General features: G+C 46.0%; 5 protein-coding genes across 5 annotated transcripts; 3 read left to right on the top strand and 2 right to left on the bottom strand.

The window, feature by feature from the left end:
* Positions 1-4,468: 4,468 nt before the first annotated feature.
* On the top strand, positions 4,469-5,318 carry LOC117144767 (39S ribosomal protein L40, mitochondrial). Its single transcript, XM_033310130.1, has 3 exons — positions 4,469-4,577; positions 4,642-4,887; positions 4,947-5,318. The coding sequence occupies exons 1-3, from the start codon at positions 4,552-4,554 to the stop codon at positions 5,263-5,265; spliced, it is 591 nt and encodes a 196-aa protein (XP_033166021.1). The 5' UTR covers positions 4,469-4,551; the 3' UTR covers positions 5,266-5,318.
* Positions 5,319-5,340: 22 nt separating this feature from the next.
* LOC117144768 (prefoldin subunit 3) lies at positions 5,341-6,435 on the bottom strand. Its single transcript, XM_033310131.1, has 3 exons — positions 6,254-6,435; positions 5,782-6,176; positions 5,341-5,720 (listed from the first exon to the last, which is right to left on the bottom strand). The coding sequence occupies exons 1-3, from the start codon at positions 6,338-6,340 to the stop codon at positions 5,618-5,620; spliced, it is 585 nt and encodes a 194-aa protein (XP_033166022.1). The 5' UTR covers positions 6,341-6,435; the 3' UTR covers positions 5,341-5,617.
* A 180-nt stretch (positions 6,436-6,615) lies between these two features.
* Positions 6,616-8,971, top strand: LOC117142786 (ATP-dependent DNA helicase 2 subunit 1). The gene is made up of 2 exons (XM_033306978.1): positions 6,616-7,376; positions 7,622-8,971. Exons 1-2 carry the CDS (start codon positions 6,704-6,706, stop codon positions 8,839-8,841), a joined length of 1,893 nt encoding a protein of 630 aa, XP_033162869.1. The 5' UTR covers positions 6,616-6,703; the 3' UTR covers positions 8,842-8,971.
* A 142-nt stretch (positions 8,972-9,113) lies between these two features.
* Positions 9,114-12,668, top strand: LOC117142785 (importin-9). The gene is made up of 6 exons (XM_033306977.1): positions 9,114-9,358; positions 9,440-10,084; positions 10,139-10,557; positions 10,615-11,166; positions 11,226-12,014; positions 12,072-12,668. Exons 1-6 carry the CDS (start codon positions 9,220-9,222, stop codon positions 12,582-12,584), a joined length of 3,057 nt encoding a protein of 1,018 aa, XP_033162868.1. The 5' UTR covers positions 9,114-9,219; the 3' UTR covers positions 12,585-12,668.
* A 61-nt stretch (positions 12,669-12,729) lies between these two features.
* On the bottom strand, positions 12,730-15,549 carry LOC117142787 (sodium-coupled monocarboxylate transporter 1). The gene is made up of 8 exons (XM_033306979.1): positions 14,744-15,549; positions 14,615-14,680; positions 14,225-14,499; positions 13,920-14,169; positions 13,483-13,863; positions 13,237-13,421; positions 12,997-13,180; positions 12,730-12,937 (listed from the first exon to the last, which is right to left on the bottom strand). The coding sequence occupies exons 1-8, from the start codon at positions 15,101-15,103 to the stop codon at positions 12,875-12,877; spliced, it is 1,764 nt and encodes a 587-aa protein (XP_033162870.1). The 5' UTR covers positions 15,104-15,549; the 3' UTR covers positions 12,730-12,874.
* Between the last annotated feature and the right edge of the window lie 44 nt (positions 15,550-15,593).

Below are 15,593 nucleotides of genomic sequence, written 5' to 3'. Positions count from 1 at the left end.
GTTCGATTCGAACCAGTTAAATTCGGGCTCGGATACTGCAGAAAGCACCTTTAGTTTCCCCTCAGTTCGGATTTTATGAAAAAAAACCAGTCCTAAATTGTATACACAGCAAGGAAAGGATAATACGAAAAAGCAGTAGATGAAAAAGCTGAAAAGAACATGACTAGTCGACAACCAAGGCAGTGGCAGGAACTCATTGGAAAAATCAGTTCCCGTCTCCGCTGACAATTGAAACCGAATAAACAAGAAACAAAATTCCAAAACATTGCAGCAGCAGACTTCAAAATTATAAAGAGATAAATAAAAAAAAGCCAACCAAATTAACAAAATTCATAACTGCGGTTCGGAGCACATAGGAAAAGTGTATGAAAGGTATGATAAAAATATAAATCCAAAAAGCTAATGCGAAGATTGAAAGAAAAGTAAACTTTTGTGTTCCCCAAATCTCTGTAAATGTTTAGATGTATGAAAGAAAACCAGTCGAGGACACTACTTGAGTTAGGTTTTGGTGGGGCTGAGACCGACTTCAAAATAAGATGTGTATGTAAAAAACCAACTAAAATGAATACTATAAAGGTAACGCTATGAATCCTAACCCCATTGCCCGAGATTTAGTTTTAAAACTTGATATGTATCTATTACCTTGACCACAATCCACCAGCTTACATTCGTGTATGTAACCCCCATTTCATTGGTTTTTGAGATTTGCCAACGATCGATCGAGCGTGATTCCTTCTACGCTCTTGAGTTCCTTCCCCAAAGAACCACATCCAAAGAGATCCGCTGGGATTTGTGCACCGGGCCAAGGAGTGGTCAGTTCTCAAGCCTCGAAAATAAACCCAAACTGCCCGGCCCAGTGGCCAGAACACCGGCATTGGGCGGGTCGGGCAACTCCTGGACATCCAGATCCGTTTCGCACCATAGCACTCAAGGCAATACAAACAACCGGCGGCTAGAGAGAAGCAAAATGAAAAGAAAAGCAGAAGACAAGGCAAAGGACAAGTTTCGAACCAAGGATTTCGGTAACATTTCGAACGCAACTTTCGGCAGAGTTTCGAACAACTTTGGATTAGGCTTTTGTTGTTAATTTGTTTTTTTGCGACCACGTCTCCATAGCACTCGAGCAACATGCAATATGCAACAGCAACATGCAACAGCAACACACAACACAAGCAGCAAGAAGCAAGCGGCAACGTGATACACGAGTTGAGCAAGTGAAAAGCAATTTTTGAAATGGGGCCACAACGTCCGATCTAAAGTGCCTTCAAGTAACAATGAAAACAAAAGAAAACAAAAAGAAAATACCAAAACTAAAAACTGTTAATTTTTTATGTAACTAAAACCAACGCGGAGGATGAAATTATAACACAAAAATTGTATAAAGAAATTAATCGTGTAAAAAGTATAAAAATTAAAACAAAAACTAAGCGATGACGATGGTGAACGCGAAAGCGGAAACGTAAACGTAAACGTAGAGAAAGGGCTCCAAATAGACCGGAAATTAAGCAAAAACCAAAACTGCTTCATTCTTTGTCCTGGTCACACTGTCTCTCCGAAGGAACTCACCAATATGGGCTATAAAAGCAAAGGAAAATCGATCGCAAATCTCACAAAAGCCATCTTAAACATTTACTTTCGCATCCCTCCCTAGCAAAAAGTTGTAATTGACTACCTAATTAAGCGGAAAAAATATGTATGTATTTAGTTTTAGTATGTAAGCGAATGGAAATTCACATAAAACTCGATTTAGACGAACATTATATTATGTATGGGAAAATTAATGATTTAGACTAGCGAAAGCAGCAACAAAGGTTTGGATATAGACACCACGAGTATACCCCTATACCCCATACATACGCCTATAGCGCTGAGTTGCTCATCTATCAATGTACTTAAAACCACAAGAACACAGCCACACTGACACTTGCATGTACTATGCTACATTTAATTTAGATTTAGATGCGAATAACTAAGTATTCAACTCAAAGTTAAGCAAAGAACGATACGAGATGAACTGCGAACGGCATACTGAAGAGGTGGCAATTAGGTATAGAGCGAACTATATTTAAGGACTCGAAACTAGCGACTCTCAGAAAATGAAAAAGAAACGCGAGTGCGCAGCGACACAGGATCGCAGATAAACTATAAGACTTTCCAGAAACGAATTGGGAAACCTGCCGTTTCCCACTTTTGTGCTTTTTCCTACCCCTAACACACACACTGCAGACATACACACACCGGAGATCTTGAGTTGGCAGCATCGTAATCGTTTCTTTAGTCGACGATGGGAAAGAACTAGCAAAAATTAGCAAAATTTAAAATTGATTATGTGACACACACACAGCACACCTCACACTCACTCACACACACAGATACTCCGTGTATATAAGTATGTATATTCCTTTGAGCTGAACATTGTATAACCGAACGATTACGATACCACACACAAACACAGCGACACAAAACCTTAGCCATCGGAAAACAAGGACACACCGAGGTGTGTAAAGGGTTCTTTGCTTACAACTTTTCAAACGAATTAAGCCGTTTCGGCCAACCTTTAGGATTGACAAAAGATCGACTTGAGGAACACAGCCCCGCCCACTCTGCTCCGAAATTCAATGAGCGGGGGGCGGGAGAATGCATCGTTTCGGTTGATGGATGCAAACGATCAAAAATGTATTGGCCCACCCAAAGGCCAAGTGAAACCAAATCGAGCCAAGAAATTAATTTATGTTCAATTAAGCAAGCAAAAACAACATGCGAACATTTGAAAATTGTGAAATATAGAAAAATGAAAACTTTCAGTTAAAATACAACAATAGACCGGAATGATTTCCAAGCAATAGTACAAACAACTTTAGAGATAACTTTTATAATGTAATTGTAAACTAAGTGGTGGAAGAAGAGCTCCGGAAAATGCAAAAATGCGGGGATAAATGCCAAATTCTAGTAATCCTCGAAAATCCGGAGCCATATGAGAAATAAATGGGAGGAAAACCCCGCGGATGCATATACGATTTACCCTAATTTATACTAAGTTAATATTTTAACACATATTGATTTCAAATTTGATTAGTGCGAAGTAAGCGAAATTGAAGGCCAGCACAAGCCGCTGACATTTTCGAAATTCCAACTTGACATACTACCGCAGGACCTTCTCTTCCGCAGAAGCTGAAGGCCAAGTAAAACGATTGAATCAAGTCACTTCACACACACAGATTAAATTTATAAGAATATGTACTAACAATAGGAAACGTCTCCAATTTTCCAATTTCCCGATTTACCAACACCCCACCCCCAGTGTCCCCTTGCCCCGAAAAAACTCACACATTACTATTTACCACAATACGAAAAGAAAGCAAAGTAAAGAAAAGAAAACCAAAAGTTATGGAAAAATAAAATCAAGCAAAGCAAACATATATGAATGTAATACGCGGTGGAAACATACAAAGTTGGGAAACGAGAAAATTTCACAATCGACTATGTCGCGTATACACTTACGATAGTACGATATACTAACTTTATATGATTAACTAACTCATTTCGAATGAACCATAGCGATATATGTATAAGCCACGTTTTGGTTTCGGTTTCGATTTCGGTTCCGTTTTATAAACTTTTGTTTGGTGTACACTTTTGGAAACTTCGGAAACGCATTTCAGGCCAACAAATTGAAAATAAACTTAGACTTTTGGACCAGTTTTGTTCCCGCTAAATCGGATAAATCGCTCAAAATTGTACATTTAGCGCAAACAAAAATTGCAATTAAATGATTAAAAGTCCCGAAAAACGGAAAATCGAAATTTGGATTTACATTTAGAGAATGCATTTAGCGCAAAGCAAAAGCAATCGACACCACACCACACGACACCATCACCACACAAAAATGAATGAAAATATGTATGAGGTAAATTCAGTATTTCGGATATAAGCGAATATAATAACATACAAATTTATATTTATGCAAGCGACAAAATCGAAAGACATCGTACTAAAAATGTGTAATGAAATGGAAATTGTAAAACAAGAGGAAAACACTAAACTACAATATGACATTTTTAATCGAAAAAAAACAAAACTTATTTTATTGAAAAATTATGTAAAATTTACTAAGAAAAAAATACAAAAAAACACACAATAAAACTATATTGTTTATTTTCATCTTTAAAAATAAAGTTTTAAAATCGTATAAAAATAGTAAATGCATTGTTTTATCTTGGCAAAGTGAGTGGTAAGTACGGCAAAAATATGGAAATATAAATAGAAGGCCCATAATGTTAAAAAGTAGCAAATCTGAGAAAGATTTCCTTGTGCAACATGTCGTATGCGTAATTTGTATGGATATTTTGAAAATAACGTACTCGGATAAACATCGGTATTTTTTCAGTATTTCCATATTTTCGATCCTCTTTTCTACATTCTACATTGGACTTATCGATTTTCCAATTGGACTGGTCAATCGAGAAAGGTCCATCGCTAGGACATTGAACAGCAACAAAAACAGCTGTTCGTACATTACGCAAAGGTTTTTTCCACATTTGTTTATTAAAAATGTCGCTGCTGGGCGCCTTTGCCAGGTAAGTGGATGCACCTGCTCCGTGGTCACGCTATCACTCACTCCCGACCTGCCTCCTGCCTCAGATTAAGTCTGCAGAGAAGTGGCGCCGTCGCCGGTATCGCAGTTGCACGTTGCCTCCACACGACTCCAATTCTCTGCGCGGAGCCCCTGAAGAAAAAGAAGAAACTGGATCCGCAGATTGTCAAGCAGCGCGAGGATCGCAAGAAGAAGAAGATCGAGAAGCAGATTCGCCGGCTGGAGAAGAATGCCCGTCAGCTGAAGCCCGTGGATGAACTGGAGGTTCCACTGGAGCTCATCGATGAAAAGGAGTAGGTTCTTGTACGGGTTTCCCTCAAATGTTGAGATGTAATGCTATTCTATCCTTCAGCAAAAGGCAGCGGAAGTTAGTTCCACTGACCAGCGCCCAGTTGGAGGAACGTGCTCTCCTCAAGAAGCAGTGGGCGCACTATAAGCACGACGAGCGCGTAGCAGACTACCAGATCATCGACCGGCTGGTCCTGGCACAAAACAAGGCGCTGGCGGAACTCCGGCGTGAGTCCGAGGAGCTCTACCAGGCGGCCATCGATATCGATCCCCAGCTGCTGCCCGTCGCCGTCAAAGGACCCGTTGCCACGCCCCCCATTAAGGATTACGTCAGTCCCGATGGCGACTACCTGCACCAATCTATGAAGTGGGAGGTCAAATAAGTCGTGCAAGTGCCGGATGTTAAAGATTTGAAATAAACTAAACCCTAATCCTATGATTTGTGAATTCGGCTTTACTCTCAATGAATTGCGTTCGCAGTTTATTCGGTTTAGATGCTGTTAAATGCCAGTAGCCAAAGTAAAATATTAGATTCCTCCGAAATAGGCACCTCGTTTGGAGTCAACTTGATGCGTTTGTGTGGCGGTTTTATTGCTATCAGTGGAGAACAAGAATAAACCAGGTGAAATCGCCTGCCGAGCTCTTGCGGTGTACTGTCGAAATAAATAAGACGCGAAAGACATAGCAGTGGCTGCTACCGATTTTGATCTTGGGATGGGATATGGGTTCGGCTCTTTAGGCTGGAGTAGTGGCGGTGGTATTGGTAGCGGCCTGCCGCTTTTTCACGCGCCAGTTGTGGACCCGCGCCATGTTTACCTCCGTAGTTGTAATTTGATCCCTAAAATATACATTTATAATACAATAGAACAAGTAACTTGGATAACAGCACTCGAACTGACCTCAGGAAGTCCTGATCGTGCTCCACGGACTTTAGGTTGCCCACGGCCGATGTGATGTTCTGGTTCAGCAGAGCCTCCGCCTCGTCCAACGGATACTCCAGCATCACGCTGGCCCCCAGCCAGAGGTATACTGTTTTCGTTGGCGGCACCAGTGTCTTTATGAACACCTGGTCGCTGAGCAGGAATTGCGTCTCGCGCTCCTCGTCCTCCTTGCGAAGCACATTGACCATTTCCAGGGAGCGCTCCAGGTCCGGAATTTTCGACTTCAACTTGCGCCGCCACGCCTCCAGATTGCAGGCCATTAATCGATACTTGCCGTACTGCTCCTCCAGTCGCTGGAGCACCTTCTCGCAGTTTTCGTTCTCCGGCTGCGACATGAACGTGTCGATCTCCTCCTGCAAGGGCCCAAGAACCACGAATTAGATTCCAGTGTCCAGCTGCAGGTGCACGCTTGTAGGTTAGGACCACTCACCAGGAACACTGCCTCCGGGATGCAGGCGAAGGTTTTCTGGTTTTCTGGCAATTTGGGCATTTCCACCGAGTCCATAATACCAGTCATCCTGTTGCCTTTAGCCGTGCCGTCTACAAATGCAATTTAATTTCCAGGAGGTCAGCCTGCCGCTGTAAAAGTCGATGAGTCAATATTGCGATGGAACAATCGATTGAATGCTGTTATCGAAAGGTGGTGTCAGCATCGTATAAAAATTTAAAACTTACTTATATTAAGCTGCTTAAAATAAACGCTGTTATAATATTTTATATATAGGCATTAAATAGTGTCTAAATAAGTTTGAATATATTTCAAGTCCCTTCGTGACTGTCATCCCTAGCCTAATCGATAACAACAGCGTCGATAAGCACGCCCGCCTTCTTGTGAAATTAGCGGAAAAACAGATTTTTAGCAATCTGAAGAAGCCGCATAATGAGCACCTGGAATCCGGAGAACGATGTGGACCTGCTGTCTGGATCCGAGGACGAGGAGGATGTGTCCATGAAGCGGGACTACCATGGGCGCGAGGCCATTCTCTTCGTGGTGGACGCCAATCTGCAGACAGCCGGCATGGAGCGCCTCTTGGAGGCACTGAACATCATCCGTACTGCCTTTATATCCGGAATGCTGGTCAACGACAAGGACCTCATCGGACTCATCTTCGCCAACACCAAGCACAGTCCGCCGCCACTGGAAGCCAGTGCATTGGAAAACATCGTAATGCCGGATAACTGCGCGGTGTTTTTGCCCCTTCGCCAACTAACCAAACCCATTGTGGAGCACTATCTTGAGTTCATGGGCGGAGTGGAGACGCAGTTCGCCGATGTGTATGGCCTGGCGGAGCCCGATGGTCGCGGCAGGTTTGACCTTATGATCCGGCTCTGCATCGAGATGCTCGAAAAGTGCGGCAAGAAGCTTAACAACGCCAAGATCGCCTATCTCACGGACGTCAGTGAACCTCATCCATCGAACAGCAATCATTTCCAGGCTGCCCTGCAAAAGGCCAGCGATCTGGAGGGCAAGGAGTTCGAGTTTCATGTCATTCCCATGGTCGATGACTTTGACTACGAGCCGTTTTACAAGGAGTTCATCACGTTGTCAAGAGGTAAGTCTTTCTGTTCGTTGTTCATTTCTTAGGGTTTTCAATGTGCGAAGTCTGTTCCCCTGTTTGACGTTCAATTTTCGCCTGAAAGGTTTTAAGACTTCGCAGATCAAATATGAGCAATCATTCACCCGCATCCAAGTGAAGCTCAATTGGTTCGTGGTTTTGGATTGGCTTACAAGAATAATAAAATAAATATATAACAATCCTCAGATTAGATGATATTTAATGAGAACCTATTTTTCCAGCCATCGAACTGGACTCCTTCCAGGTGCCAGATGCCCAGATGCTGCGCGAAATCCTGTCCGATCGTAAGCTAAAGCAGGATTTCCTTCGCCGATGCCTGGGTCACTTCAGTTTTTACTTGGGCCCAAACCTATCCATGTCCGTACAGTACTACAATTACTTTCAGCGACGCGCCTATCCGCGCAAGGTGCAAATCCTGCGAAGGGACAACAGTGTGGTGCGCACCAAGCGAGTGATTACGGTGCAAAAACAGAAGGACGATGGCTCGCAGGATATCGAGCACGAGTATCAGATAAAGGTGACGGGCGGTTGGTACACTTGCAAAGTGGGCGAGAAGGATCTGCGCATCAGCATGGATCAGTTGAATAGGGTGCGCAATCTCCACAAGCCGCAAATGATGCTGCTGGGTTTCAAGCACCGATCCTCTCTTCCCGAAGTTAGCTACATCAAGCCTGCGAACTTTATGTACCCCGATGATCAGAGCATCATTGGATCGAAGCGCTTGTTCCGCGCATTGTGGGAGCGATGCTTGGTGCGCGACAAGATTGCCATTTGCCTGTTCATGAGCAAGCGCAAGTCCATACCTCGATATGTGGCGCTTGTGCCAGTAGAGGCCCCAGATAATGGGGAAGAGAAGACCTACCGTTCTCTGCTCTGCGGCGATGGATTCAAGATTGTCTACTTGCCGGAGGCCAAGCACATTCGCCACCTAGACATGCAGGACTGGAACAATACGGAAAACACTGCTGACGAACAGAAAGTCGAGTTTTTCCAAAAGATCATCAAGAAGCTGCGCGTTGACTACCAGCCGAATCTCATCAACGACCCAAGTCTGGACGCCCTGCAGGCGAATCTTCTGGCCCTTTCCCTGGACTTTTCGACGGATACCAAAGGTCTCGATAATCTGCTGGACACCACGCAACAGGACAAGCGCATAGAAAAGCTGCTGCCGGACTATGAGATGTTCGCTGCGGAAGTGGAACCCCCTAAAAAGCGAGCAGCCAAGTCCACCACAGCGGGAGCGAGCGCTCCCAAAATGGCCAAGATCGACGATGAGCAACTCCAGGAATTCGAATGCGTAAAGAGCCTAATCAAGGATGGGGCTCTGATGAGGTGCACGGCCGCCCAGCTGCATTTTATTCTGCAGCAACACTTCGATGTTACAATGCCCAAGTTGGTAAAGGAAAAACTGGTGGCCAAAATCGAGGAACTACATAAGTAGTTAACATATTCCATGCTCTAAAGTGATAAATCTTTACCAATCTAGTTTGTTAATACCATTGGTAAACTTAGGATTAGAAAAGAATGTTTTGTTGTCCGAATTGTTAATTAAATACATACCAACACATAAATTCTTATAAAAAAAAATGTTGTTTAAAAGAAAAAATGTATATTTAATGTACCGAGCAGCAGGCTTAACATAATTGCCAAGAAACCTTTTCAAAAATCGATTACTATCCAATCGTAAGTTTGTCATCACTAGTTTCGCACGAAGCAGTGTTGCAAAGCGCCCGTTGACTACATGTGATAGCGCCGCGCCGGCTTCTTTCGTGCGAATTTGGACATTGCGAATTCATTTTTTTCGAACCACGGCCGCAGAATGTCGCTGCAATTCCAAAACGACTGCGGGGACTCCGTAAAGCAAGCCATCATCGAGGAGCTGCAGAACCTACTAAGCTCGAACACAGGAGTCCTGCAGCAAACGGAAAAGAGGATCAAGCAGCTGGAGTACACGGAAGGTGATTTGGCGGGCAGCTGGATTGCGTGGCTTGGGCGCGGTTCACATTTAGCTCCATTTTAACCATCTCATTCATTCGCAGGCTATGGCGTCTACCTGTCCGAGATCATTATGAACCAGGCGCACGAGCTGCCACTCCGTCAAATCGCGATCGTGATGCTCACTCGCTACGTGGAGAACCACTGGACGGATGATGACGATGTCAAAGGGAAACCCAACGGTTGCATGGCCAGCGAGCAGGCCAAGCGAACCATACGAAACATTCTGCCCAACGGACTGTACGATCCCAACTCCAAGATACGCTCCTCAGTCGCGCATACCATCTCCACCATAGCTGCCACGGATTACCCACATTGTTGGGCGGAGCTGTTCGACATCATTGTCAAATGCCTGGGTGGCAACGAAGATTCCATACACGGTGCCATGCAGGTACTGCAGGACTTCAGCTACGACGTGGAGCAAATCAAGGAACTGGGTCCAGTAGTCATACCCGAAGTCTATCGCATCTTCGACTCCGAGCAGAATTACTCGATCAAAACAAGAGTATCGGCCATTCGCATCTTGAAGCCACTTTTCGCATCCATTGCAGCACTGATCACCAACAAAGAAGAGCAGAGCACCATGATGAGCTCCATTTTGACAAACTTCATGGAGAAGCTTATGCATTACCTGAGCATGAATAGCGGCGCCGCTTCCAGTTTCCTACTTCGCTCGGAAATCATCAAGGGTGGGTTTCATTTCGTCTTTGCTGGAAAGTAAACTAAACTTGATCTCACTTTAGTGTTTACCCATTTGGTCAATGAAATGCCAAAGTACATCAACCCCTTTATGGACCGTGTTCTGCCCATTGTCTGGCAGCTACTCACACAAATAGCCGAGACTTACGTGAAGGTGTCGGTGAACCAGACTGAGACAAGTCCCCTGGCCAGCGGCGACAGCGAGGAGGATGACGAGCAGACCAATTTCCAATCACTGATCATCCAGATCCTTGAGTTCATCAACTGCATACTGACATGCAACAAACTCCGTGGGAGCATCAAAAATGTGCTGGCCGACCTCATATACATAACCATTGTTTACATTCAGCTGAGCGAGGAGCAGTTGGAGGACTGGCAGGATGATCCGGAGAAGTTCGTGGATGATGAGGATGATGGCGGTGTGGAACTCACTGTGCGCATGTGCGGCCGAGATGTCCTCCTGGTGAGTGAGAAAACTTTTTCTGAAGAGCTTCATCATTGGCCTAATATATATTCCTAGGCTATTAACGACGAATTCGGAGCCAACGCAATTCAGGCACTGCAGGAGGCATTGGGCAGGCACTTTAGTGTGGCTGAGGCAGAAAAAGCTGCCAACAATCCCAACTGGTGGAAGATCCAGGAGGCCTGCATGGATGCCGTGCATGTTTTCCGCGACGTCATCCTCGCCGGCGACTCTACGTTTGACCTCCTCAACTATTTGACCATAGTTCGGAATTTGCTTGTGCATCAAGAATCTCCGCCTCTTGTTGGTCGTGCCCTTTGGACGCTGAGCATCTATTCCAAGTCGGACCTATACAATCCGCAGATGTTGACCGAGATCCTTGATGTCACGCTGTGCAGCCTGTCGCCGGAGAAGTCACACATCCTTAGAATCAGCGCAGTGCGCACCCTGAATGGATTTCTGCAGGCGAACGAAACCATCGATGGAGAGAAGCGAACTTTGTTGGTGTCAAAGCTGCCGGGTTTCCTAGATGGAATTATGGCTTTAGTGCCGGGATCCAAGGCATCAGTCTTAGCCCTGCTAATGGAAGCCCTGACATTCATGGTTAAAGTAAGTGATTGAAAGGCATTTATTGTCTGCAAATTTAAACAAAATATCTTTACCTCCAGTTCGATGCTGAGTTTGCCTTTGCTAGCCAGGCAAAGATAACACCGCTGGCCATCGCTGTATTCCTGAAATACACTGAAGATCCGTATGTGCTCGAAACAGTCCAGGATCTCATCAAAGCTCTGTGCCAGCGCAAGGAGTGCCTGGGACCACTACAGGAGAAGTTTATTCCAACGATCGTTAGCATCCTCGTGCTGACAGGAGCGGCTTCCACGGAAAAGCAGGATATTGCCCTAGACGTCCTCAACACAATAGTGCGCTACACGGAGCCGCCGCTGAACAATTCCTTGATAGAGACCGCTTTTCCCGCCATTATAAACTGCGTCCTACACACGGATGACCATGCTGTCATGGTAGCCGGCGGCGAGTGCCTGCGCAGCTTTATCAATGTCTCCCCGGAGCAAATCTGCAGCTACAAGAACGGCGAGGGCATCAACTGCATCATGCAAGTGGTGGCCACTGTTCTTCTGAATCCGATGAACAGCGAAATGACGGCGGCGGGCCAGATTGGACGCCTAGTTATCACTATTATCACCAAGATGGGAAGCATGCTCGGCCAGAATGTGGACATGTTGCTGAAGGCTGTGATAAGCAAAATGCAGAACCTCGAGTGCCTAAAAGTGATAATGAATCTTGTGTTGATCTTCGCCCATTTGTTCCTCACCCAAATGGACGCCGTACTCAACTTTCTGTCCACCGTTCCCGGACCCAACGGAGAGCCAGCGATGCAGTTTGTGCTCACCAACTGGCTCTCCCGCCAGAACTCCTTTTTCGGAAACTATGAGCGAAAGGTGAGTAAAATTGAGTTTACGAACTTTCCATTTTAATATTAACGTTTGTTTTTTCAGGTCACCACCATGGCTCTGTGCAAGCTGTTCGAGTATGGTGTTGCCACTCAAGACAACCGTTTGACCACAATAACATTCAAAGAACTGGTGGACGACCCCACCGACACGCGCAGACGTACTCGATCCGTGGCAGCTACAACCCAGAAGTGGGTAACAATTCCGGCGCTCGTCAAGATCTTCAAGGTTTTGATCTCCGAGTACCAGCACTTCCAAGAGGGAAAGAGCGACGAACCTCTTACGGACAGCGAAGAGGATGGCGATGATGAGGATGCGCCCGGAAATCCGGCAAAGCCGCGTTACGTATCCGATCTGTTCGAGTCGGACGAGGATAACGCCGATGACGAACAACTCTTGCAGGAGCTGCTCAAGGAAACCAACTACCAGGGCGACATAGCCGACAACCTGCAGAAGTTCCTCACCACCTTCACGCAGAACGAACACTTTCCCACATTTTATGAACACCTCACCGAGGGTGAACGCGTCATCCTGCTCAGCAAGGTCCAGCAGAAGTAGGATAACCTTTCCTTATTTGTATTGTTCATATTTATGTATTGTTGCTAACCCTTGAATTGAATATACATTTATATATTTAATTAAGAAGCCAGTTTTTAGTGGAGATGAAAGTTTATGAGGTATCTAACACAAAAAAATTATCAAGTGCTTGGTTATAAAAAATCAAAAAATTTAGTTATATATTTTGAACTTTTAACATTGCAATACGGATCGAAATCGATTGGGTTAAAATGGAAACATTTACCCAGCTTTGGATTCAGAAGTGTCTAGCTAGGATTCGGTTCGCTTGATCATAAGGCCACCTCGTCGTTACGGAGTTTGTGCTGCAGTGGAATGTCGGGCTTGAAGGCATCCTGTGGGATTTTATCTATGCAAAATGATTGAACTACTCGCCAAGTTCCATTCCACTCACCATGTGCTTCTCTGAGACAAAGGCAAAGAACTTTCGTATGCAGGGCGTAAGCAGCACGGGATCCACCTTGTTGGGATTGTTTTTGCCAAACACGAAGGTGCCCAGCAGCGCCACGATAATCGTAATGGAGGCACCGAACGTGGTGTACCACATGTACGAGATCCGATAGAGCGGAAAAATGTCCCTGTCGATTGGGAGTACATTAAGATGTGTTCTAGTATATGAAGATTCGATTCTTACTCTGCAGATGCTCCCAGATGAGTTGTGTTGGCCAGACTGGTGGTCACATTAAAGCTGTAGTCGCACTGCTCCACGTTAAGCGGCTTCGTGTTGTAAGTAATTGCTCCCGAGGCGATGGCCCACTGTGCATTGAGACTCACCCAGGACATGGCTATTACTCCCATAATTCCGCCCACCAGGGCACTCTGGAAGCAAATGAATGATATATTATAGATCTGCAATATCTATTGGGTTGTACGAATTCACATTTCCATTGATCCAAGGCATGAAAAGACCGATGGTAAAGATGCCAAACAGTGGCCCATTCGTGATCGCCTCCAGGCTCATGGTCAGCTGGAGGACTGTGCCCATGTGCTCTACGACGTAGACCAGGCACACGCAGAGAACTCCTACTCCGACGACCACCAGCCGCATGATCCAGTTGATCGTGGAGGTGGAGAGCGGTTTCTTCACGTACGGCTTGACGAAATCCTCCAGAACCACGGCAGACATGGAGTTCAGGCAGGTGGAGAGCGAACTCAGAGCGGCACTAAAGACGCCGGCAATAAAGAGTCCAGTCATGCCGGGAAGTTCACCCAGCGTCTTCATCACAAAGAGCGGCAGGAGCTGATCTCGGGCCTTTGCCAGCTGGAATCGAAAGGATATACCATTAAGTAAAGAAAAGTACTAATGACTGGGCTTACCTTGGTGGTCAGGGGATCACAGTTATGGTAGGTGGCGTATATCAGCAGTCCATTGTAGCCACATAGCGCCATTAGGATGAGCACACCGACGCAGAAGATGCACAGCGCCTTTCGGGCATCCCCAAGCGACGGAAGCGACAGGTACCTTTGGATCATGTTTTGTGACACGGCGTTGGTTTGCGTCCAGTAGACAATCCCTCCGAAGAACAGGCACCAGAACGTGTGGCGCACAGTGGGATCGATGTTGAGGCTGTGGCATACAAAAAATTTAGAAAGGATTCTCCACTTGAAGAAAATGAACTTACTCTGGTACCTCCAGGCGATCGCTGCTCCAAGCCCGCTCCAGCACCACTCCGGCTCCTCCAATGTCGCGGGTGCCCTTGATGGCCACCAGGCAAAGTGCACCCAGCATGGAGATGGCTTGCACCACGTCCGTCCAGACCACTGCCTTCAATCCACCCAGACTCGTGTAGAAGACGCAGATGATGCACACGATCGGCGTGATCGTGTGTACTCCGATTCCCGTCACCTGGTTGAAGGCCAATGCCGGAACATAGATTACGATGGGCAGATAGGCCACCTGTAGGATAAAACCGATCATTCGTGAAGGTTTCATCAATTTAGGTAAGTAATTTATCCGTGAACAAAAGCAGACAAGTGGATAAGTGGACTCGCCATCTCTGGCATCTACTCACGTTCATAATGGCAAACATCACGGATCCATAAAGGCGTAACCTCCGATCAAAGCGTACCTCCAGATACTATCCGGATAAAATCCATAAAATAACTGGGCAATAATCATAGTATCTTCAAATGGAACTCACCTCGTATGTGGAGGTGATGTTTAGGTCGTGAAATACGGGTAGGTAGAAAACACCCATAACCACGCCCATGCCGATGACGCCGCAGGATACGTAGAGATACTGGATGCCATAGGAGTAGACCTCCGTGGGGAGGCCGAGCAGCGTGATGCCGGACACAAAGCTGGCCACCAATGAGAAGGCGATGGGTATGACCAACATCTTTCGCCCGCCCAGCATATAATCGTCCTCGGACACCGACTTGTTCATGAATCCAAAGTATATGCCGATACCGATGCAGAGCAGGAACATCGAAACGAAGGCCACATAATCCGGCCAGGCAAAGCGCTGCAGCTCGCCGAGCACCTCCTCGATGTTCGACATGATGATCACTAGCTACGTTAGCAGTGGTCTGTAGCGGCCGCTGGTTGTGGGATGTGTCCGACTCTCAGGTCAGTCGGTGGCTCACTGAGTCCAGATTTGGGTGCCTCTGCTTAGGCGGCTGTGATTCAATTCAATTCCGCTCAATTATCAATTGTGGACTAATTTAGTTCTTGCGGCGGCCAGGGGGGCTGCGACTATCTTTAGTTAAGCCGGCGGGCGGGAGAATTACTACACCTACGTCTCCAGTTCCGGGAACGTTCCATTGATCATCGCTCCACTTGGCGGCTGCTGGCACAATTCCCACTGCGTTCGTCACAGATCCCCTTGTAGACAATTATGTCACTGTCACCCAGTACGCAAACTGATCTTTCAAACAAAAAATCGCCAAGAGCACCTCAATCTCGGCTCCAATCACAGCCAAATCCCGGAGCTTGCCCACCGCCGGAGCCGGAAGTGTAACGCCTAATTTTTACTGATGTTGCACAAGAAC

This window comes from Drosophila mauritiana, chromosome 3R (genome assembly GCF_004382145.1).
Source record: "Drosophila mauritiana strain mau12 chromosome 3R, ASM438214v1, whole genome shotgun sequence".
Classification (NCBI taxonomy): Eukaryota; Metazoa; Arthropoda; class Insecta; order Diptera; family Drosophilidae; genus Drosophila; species Drosophila mauritiana.
This window is presented reverse-complemented; position numbering and strand designations above follow the sequence as displayed.